General features: G+C 40.1%; 1 protein-coding gene across 1 annotated transcript; it reads left to right on the top strand.

Moving 5' to 3' along the window:
• The first annotated feature begins 699 nt into the window (after positions 1 to 699).
• On the top strand, positions 700 to 6,329 carry PHPT1 (phosphohistidine phosphatase 1). The gene is made up of 3 exons (XM_060757289.2): positions 700 to 924; positions 3,693 to 3,817; positions 5,595 to 6,329. Exons 1-3 carry the CDS (start codon positions 777 to 779, stop codon positions 5,685 to 5,687), a joined length of 366 nt encoding a protein of 121 aa, XP_060613272.2. The 5' UTR covers positions 700 to 776; the 3' UTR covers positions 5,688 to 6,329.
• The last annotated feature ends 1,844 nt before the right edge of the window (positions 6,330 to 8,173 follow it).

Below are 8,173 nucleotides of genomic sequence, written 5' to 3'. Positions count from 1 at the left end.
TGTTCCGTGGTCAGTTCTGACTGTTGCTACTTGGTCCTTGTACAGATTCCTCAGGAGAGAGACAAGGGGGCTTGGGATGCCCATACCACTAAGAAGTTGCCACAATTTATTATGATCCACACAGTCAAAGGCTTGAGAATAGTCAATGAAGCAGAAATAGATGTTTTTCTGATACTCCCTGCCTTTCTCCATTATCCAGCATCCGAATATTGGCAATCTGGTCTCTCGTTCCTCTGCCTTTTCTAAACCCAGCTTGAACATCTGGCAACTCTCTCTCCATGTATTGCTGGAGTCTTCCTTGCAGGATCTTGAGCATTACCTTACTGGCATGAGAAATCAGGGCCACTGTACGGAAGTTGGAGCAGTCTTTCGCATTTCCCAAATTAGTACTTCCCCGTTAAGAGCCCTATCCCTTTAAGAGCTCAGGCCTCGCTTGGCTCCTTCCCCGAGTCAAAAGAGACGATGCCTCCTCCCGCTTTTTTCTTTTACTATTCCCGCGTGACTCCAAAGCGACGTTCTAATTGGATAGTTCCTTTTCTGTATCCTTGTCACATCTGATTGGCTGCTGTTGCCGGTCCTGTCTTCCATTGCCATTGGGCGAGAAATCGGTAGGCGGGACAATAATGTGTCCAATTAAGTGAGGGCACAGAAAATCTAGTAATCCGATTGGTCAAGTCGACCCCTTTGCGTATCGACGCGAGCAGCGATTGGTTGAGAGAGACCTACTTCATACGGAGCTCTTTCTTGAGGCGGTTCCTGCCCTCAGACGGCAAATTATGGCGGCGGGAGGAGACACGAGCCGCGTCCCGGACGTCGATATCGACCCGGACGGCGTCTTCAAATACGTTCTCATTCGCGTTACGCCAGAGGAGACCGGGGCGAGTAAAGATGTCGTTCGTGGCTACGCCTGGGCCGAGTACCACGGTGAGCCAATGAGGAGGGAGAAGGTCCCAGGGGAGGACGCTGATTGGGCGAAGTGGAGAAAGTGGGTGGGGCCAAGCCCGTTATTGACATGCGACCGCATGCCTTTATTTTGTGCTTGAGGAAGGGGCGGGGTTTTGTCAGATTCGTGGGCGGGCATAGTATAATGAGTGGGCGGAGCTAAGGACATGTATTAGACCAACTGTGCTTCCTGAGCAAACTGGATAGGCCTGAAATAATAATAATAATATAATCAATATAAATAAAAATGTAATGTTCGTTTGTGGGACTAACAGAACTCAAAAACCACTGGGGGAATTGACACCAAATTTGTACACAAGATACCTAACAACCCAATGCATGTCCTTCACTCAAAAAATTGATTTTGTCATTTGGGAGTTGTAGTTGCTGGGATTTATAGTTCACCTACAATCAAAGAGCATTCTGAGCCCCATCAATGATGGAATTGAACCAATATTGGCACACTGTTCTCCCATGACCAACAGAAAATACTGAAAGGGTTTGGTGGGCAGTGTCCTTTGGTTTTGGAGTTGTAGTTCACCAACACCCAGAGATCACTGTGGACTCACACAATGATGGATCTGGACCAAACTCTACATGAATACTCAATATGCCCAAATGTGAACACTGGTGGAGTTTGGGGAAAATAGAATCTTGACATGTTGGAGTTGTAATTGCTGGGATTTATAGTTCACCTACAATCACAGAGCATTCTGAACCCCACCAACAATAGAATTGGGCCAAACCTCCCACACAGAACCCCCATGTGGGCCACAGCAACACGTGGCAGGGGGCGGCTAGACTATATACATAAAATGTAATGTTTGTTTCTGGGATTAACAGAACTCAAAACCACTGGATAAATTGACACCAAATTTGAACACAAGACATCTAACAACCCAATGTATGTCCTTCATTCAAAAAAATGATTTTTGTTATTTGGGAGTTGTAGTTGCTGGGATTTATAGTTCACCTACAAACAAAGAACATTCTGAACCCCACCAACGATGGAATTGGGCCAAACCTCCCACACAGAACCCCCATGTGGGCCACAGCAACGCGTGGCAGGGGACGGCTAGTAATAATAATAATAAACTTTATTTGTACCCCGCCACCATCTCCCCCAATGGGGACTCGGGCAGCTCACATGGGGCCAAGCCCAAACAACAAATTACCATAAAATAAAATTCAGTTTAATAACGGAAACACAAACAATATCACAATAAAATAAAATACAAAACACACGAATACAATAAACAATATACACAGAACATAAGAAAGCAATAACAAACATAATGACAGTAAGCAGGCCGCATGTACAAAAATGATTTAAAAACTCAGGGTGAGATAAAAGGAGCAGATTATTTGCAAGGGAGAACTCATAGAGCAACAGGGTAGTAGACATACGTACATACAAGGGGGGGGGGGTTACTCCTAGGACAAAACATTGAGGGGAGCAATAGCTTAAGGTTGTGTGGCTACTCTCCAAAAACGCAGCGGCAGAGCCATGTCTTGAGATTATTTTTAAAGGTTTTTAAGGTAGGGGCTTTCCTAATCTCTCCGGGCAATGAGTTCCAGAGTCGAGGGGCCACAGAGGAGAAGGCTCTCTCCCTTGTACCCACAAGGCAAGCCTGAGAAACGGGCAGGGGCAAAAGGAGGGCTTCTCCCAAAGATTGAAGAGCTCAGGTTGGTTCATGGAGAGAGATATGGTCACGAAGGTAGGCGGGTCCCAAGCCATTTAGGACTTTAGAGGTAAGAATCTGTAGCTATAAATAAGTTTGGTTTCCAAACTGAGTATGGAGTCTCAGGAATTCTGGGAGTTGTTAGTCTCCAAAAGGAGATATTTTCCAGGGTAAATTATGTCAGGGGATGCTGAGAGTTGCTGTCCCCATGAAAAAGAGCTTTATGGCAGTTATAGATGTGGTTTATGTTCGCTATAATTCATGTTTTCACCCCAAAAATCAAATTACCAGCCTTATAGGGTTATAACAGATTCATTGGCAACCCCAAATGGTGATTTTGTCTTCTAAAATGAAAATATTCCATCCTTTCTCCCCAAATTCTGTCACTGAAATGATTCCTTTCTTCCCTCAAATTTGTGCCCATTTTATTTGTTTATTTTTATTTATTAATTTATTTAATTAATATTTATTTATTGTATTCTTGTTTCCTGTGCTATTCTAATAATATAATATAATATATTGTATATACATATAATATTTATAATATTATAATGTAATGCAATATAATGCTACTAATAATAACATGGTATGATTATATATTTATATTACATGTAATAGTACTAATAATATTACAATATAATGCTATAGTACAATATAGTAATATTTAATACTGATATTGTACTATGCTAATAATATAATATATTGTATGTATATATATCTTGTAAACCGCTCTGAGTCCCCTTCGGGGTGAGAAGAGCCGGCATATAAATATTGTAAATAAATAAATAAAATAAAATATTCATTATTTATTATAATTATATTATTAGATTTTGTTGTTTATTCGTTCAGTCGCTTCCGACTATTTCTTAGATTATTAGATACTATATATAAAATTTATTAGATGCTATATATAAAATATTATATATAAAATATTATTATCAAAACATAGCTATTTCCTTGGCGGAAATGTCCCGATTGCCCCGTTGACAAAAATTAGAGATTGTGGAGCATCCGATAAGGCTTTGCGTCCTATAAACCCGCTTCTTTTCCTTGTCCTTCCTTCCGCAGCCGACATTTATGACAAAGTGGCTGAAGAGTTGGAGAAGCAAGGCTTCGACTGCGAGTGCCTAGGAGGCGGACGCATCTCCCACCAAAGCCAAGCCAAGAAGATCCACGTTTATGGCTACTCCGTGGTAAGGGATTCCTTATGATGCATAGCAGTTGAATTGGCATCAAGCCGCATCCATTCTAGGTCGGAGCTTTCCAAACAGTTCACGTTAGTAACACAGCTTTGAAAAATGTATCATTTAGCTAACTGGAGGATCCAAACAAATACATAAATCTAATAACTCCATGTATGAGGACACAACATATCTTATGAAATTATTTCTATTTCATATACAGGCAGTCCCCAAGTTACAAACAATATAGATTCTGTAGATTTATTCTTAACTGGAATGTAAGTCAGATCAGGTACATTTTTAAGCGTAACTCCAGTGGTATATATATGTAACCTTTGGATTGCATAGGGAAAGGTGAACACTCCTGTTTTGTTTCTTTTGCTCTCTGTGCCGCTGTTTAGACAATTCCACCTTCCTTTCTGTTCCTTGATAATTAGATTTTGGAAAAATCGGTTTGTTGTGGAAACAAAGATTGGAGATATAACTTTACTGGAGACACCTGATAATTACTCTTTCAGGAGTGGATTTCCCTTCCGAGAGGTAGATTTCTCTCACTTCATGTTGTCTCACCCTCATTCTTAACTAGGAGTCATTTGTAATTGTATTTATTTTATTTACGATATTTATATGCCGCCCTTCTCACAATGAAGGGGACTCATAGCAGCTTACAAGTTATATGTACATTCAATATATTACATTATTAGCATAGCACAATATTAGTATTATATATTACTCTTGTGCTATATCACTACAATGCAATATTATTAGTAATATTGCATGTAATATATAATATAAAATTATTTATTTATTTATCGTGTCAGGAATATACCAAACAGTTGTATTGCATTTTTTAACAAACAAACAAAACACAAAGTTTGCAAGCTTGATAGTTGATTAAATGTCCTTTGACCAGTAGCTGGCCACTTGGAGTGCCTCTGGTGTGACTATAAGAAGGTCCTCCATTGTGCATGTAGCAGGGCTCAGGTTGCATTGCAGCAGATGGTCTGTAGTTTGCGCTTCTCCACACATGCATGTCGTGGATTCCATTTTGTAGCCCCATTTCTTAAGGTTAGCTCTGCATCTCGTGGTGCCAGAGCGCAGTCTCTTCAGCTCCTTCCAAGTCGCCCAGTCTTCTGTGTGCCCAGGGGGGAGTCTCTCATTTGGTATCAGCCATTGATTGAGGTTCTGGGTTTGAGCCTGCCACTTTTGGACTCTCGCTTACTGAGGTGTTCCAGCAAGTGTCTCTGTAGATCTTAGAAAACTATTTCTTGATTTAAGTCGTTGACGTGCTGGCTGGTACCCAATATAAAATGATTATATTGTATTATTATAAGCATTATATTGTATTACATTATATTATTATCAATATGATATGTATATCCAATATATTATATTATGAGCATACCACAATATTAGTATTATATATTACTATAATATTGCTGGGGGGAGAGGCTCCCAACTGATGACACAGGAGATATGGTGGAACTGAATGTTTGTAACCCCGGGACTGCCCATATATATATATATATGTATATGTATATGTGTTGTTTATTTGACAGAGACTCAAAATAGTTCATTATCTTCATGGGACAGACCTACATGGATATTAATGAGACAGCTCTATGGAATAAATCGCAATGGGACACACAGTTTGGGAAGCTCTGGTCCACATTGTAGAATGGATGTAGTGTTGCCTCACTTCCATCGCCACGGCTCCATGTTATGGCATCCTGGAAGTTATAGTTCTTCTACTGGCTCTATAACCTTCTCTGCCTGTTTCTCTTGGCAGGGTTTCGGCCGAGCCAAACACTCCATTTCCACCGAGAAACTGAAGGCTGCCTTCCCTGACTATGAAGTCACCTGGTCCGACAAAGGCTATTGACTGTTGCAGGATCTGGATAGAGGCCTCCATGGCTCTATGGGTGTCTGCCCTGGCTCCCGTCCCAACAAGAACTGGACAGATGGAGAGGGAACGGGGTCCATTCCCCTGAGAAGGGCAGGAGGGTCCCTTGGGTCAAATCTGACGGAATAAATGCATATCTCTGGCATCAACTTCGGTGCTTTTTGCCTTTTCTCTGCCCAAAGTGGTCTCAATTCACTCTTCTTTGCTTCCCAGGTGGTGGCTCTGAGAAAGAGGTGCATCATAGGTTCATCTAGACTTTAGTATTCATGCAGTTTGGCACCACTTTGCCATGGCTCCATGCTACGGACTCATGGGAGCTGTAGTTTGACAAGGTCTTCTGTCTGCATTTTCCCCGTGCATATTTGTTATACGTATTCTAATAGTGTTTTGCTTGATCTTGCTATTTGAATCATGTTGTACCTCATCTTGAGCCTCAAGCAGAGACAGGCAATACATTTATTGTATGTGTATTGTTTTGATGCAAATTGTTAATATGTCTTTTTTTCTGGCATTGAATTTTTCCCATATGTGTTGGAAACTGCCCAGAGTCCCTTTGGGGAGATAGGGCAGTTTATAAACAAAGTATTATTATTAATAATAAATCTATTAATATTCTTACTATTATTATTGTCTTTGTCTTCTCTTTGAGTCTTTTTTAGAGACAAAAAGTGAGATAATAATAACAACAACAACAACAACAACAATTATGCTCCCAGGATTCTATAGCATTGAGCCACAGCAGTTAATCTGCATGAAGTCTACAGTGTAGATGTTCCTCAAATAAGAATTGCCTCCTCCTTTGATATACTTTTGTTTAAGTCCCCAAATTTCTGCCATTGCAAGGAGTGAGATCTTGTCATATCTAGGGCTCATAGCCACTGGAATTAGTGCCCCTAGGATACTTTGTTGCTCCTTTTCTTTCATACACATTCTTTCTGAGTGCGAAACTGAGGCTTTAGGTTATCCGCAGCGATTGGTTGTTAAGGCCTAATCTCCCTCCTGAAGAGATTTAATGACTTTATTGCTCTTAGTCCAGGGTCCAAGGCTGTGATCCTCAACTGGGAAATGAAAGGCCTGGTTTTTTGGACTTGAGAGGTTTTGTCATTTAGCTTCATGGGAAGTATCTCAATAGCGCAAATGCTCCATTGCAAGACACACAGAGCTGACTGAATAAGGCAAAGTGTGCATCATATTATTAAAAGCAATATAACCTAACATTTTCCAGTCTGGTGCTTTCCAGAAACTTTTCAAGGGACCTTAAGGGTCAGGGGAAGAGTATTGGGTGCGAACAGCTGTTAGAGCCATTGTGTTCCTAATGTTTGGAATGTGAGTCCCTATTAAATCTAGGATTTTGTTTAGGGTTCTTAGTCTTATTCATATTTATTTAGGAATCTTTCCCTATCTCCCCAAATGTTGCTCAATGAGGTTTAATTAATTTGAACCACAAAAGGAGAGGCGGGTAATAAATCTATTAGTAGTAGTAGTAGTAGTAGATACACAACAAGATTAGTACACCGCAAACAAGATCCTTATGCTGGCTTTTGCATTTGGACACTTCCCAAGTGTCTAGGACTGTGTGATGTATTGGCGAATAATGCATGCAGATCCGAGTAGGGTGGTCTTTTGCCGCTGACAGATAGTAATTTTGTCAGCACCAATTGTTTTTAAGTGTAGGCCAAGATCTTTAGGCACTGCACCCAGTGTGCTGAGCACTGGGATAATTCAATAATAATAATAATAATAATAATAATAATAATAATAATTTATTAATAAGAATTTTCCAAAAGAAAAGACCCTGCTTTTTGAAATCAGTGAGACGTAGTAGCCTGCAGTGGAGGTGGTTTGGCCACTCTAGATATTGAACTGTGTTTTTATGCTTTCCAACTAAGACAATTGGTAGAAATACTTCCAAGTTCACACATTTCTACTGAAATCTATCTCCCTTTTCTCTATCAGAAAAGCAGGGTAAAAATGAGATACAGGTATCATGACACTGGCAACAAATGTTAGGGGTTGTAACTTTGAAAATCAAAGAGGTAATAATAATAATAATAATAATAATAATAATAATAATAATAATTTATTATATATTGCACGCCTTTCAGCCTTTTAGCTCGAGGTGGGGCCCAAAATAGTTAAATACATCTATATAATCACATCTTCAAACCGCTGGTGTTTATTAAAAGACCTGAGACAAACATTAAAACACAATAAACATAGAACGGGATGTAAAAGTCATAGTAATAAGAAATGAAAGAACCCACAACCCTTTTCTTTTCAAGGCAAATAAATATAGTTTTGAGACGGATGTCTTCCAGGAAGTTGGGGCAAGTGGGATCACTATCCCTTGATGCCCATCTACATTAAAAATGGTGTGCATTTGTGTTAGTGCAGCTTGGCTGGCTTCCTTGAGCTGCCTAGGAATGTCTCCATGGCCTTCCAGGCTTGTGTTCTTTGGCCTTCCG

Source organism: Anolis sagrei, chromosome 11 (genome assembly GCF_037176765.1).
Source record: "Anolis sagrei isolate rAnoSag1 chromosome 11, rAnoSag1.mat, whole genome shotgun sequence".
Taxonomy (NCBI): Eukaryota; Metazoa; Chordata; class Lepidosauria; order Squamata; family Dactyloidae; genus Anolis; species Anolis sagrei.
The sequence above is the reverse complement of the archived record's forward strand: the minus strand, read 5'-3'. Positions and strand labels throughout refer to the sequence as shown.

Bases quoted from the DNA above. Each gene is read 5' to 3' on its own strand.
- PHPT1 (XM_060757289.2), top strand. From the start codon at position 777: ATGGCGGCGGGAGGAGACACGAGCCGCGTCCCGGACGTCGATATCGAC. The intron at 925-3,692 runs GTGAGCCAATGA...TTCCTTCCGCAG, and splicing joins CGCCTGGGCCGAGTACCACG to CCGACATTTATGACAAAGTG. The intron at 3,818-5,594 runs GTAAGGGATTCC...TTCTCTTGGCAG, and splicing joins ACGTTTATGGCTACTCCGTG to GGTTTCGGCCGAGCCAAACA.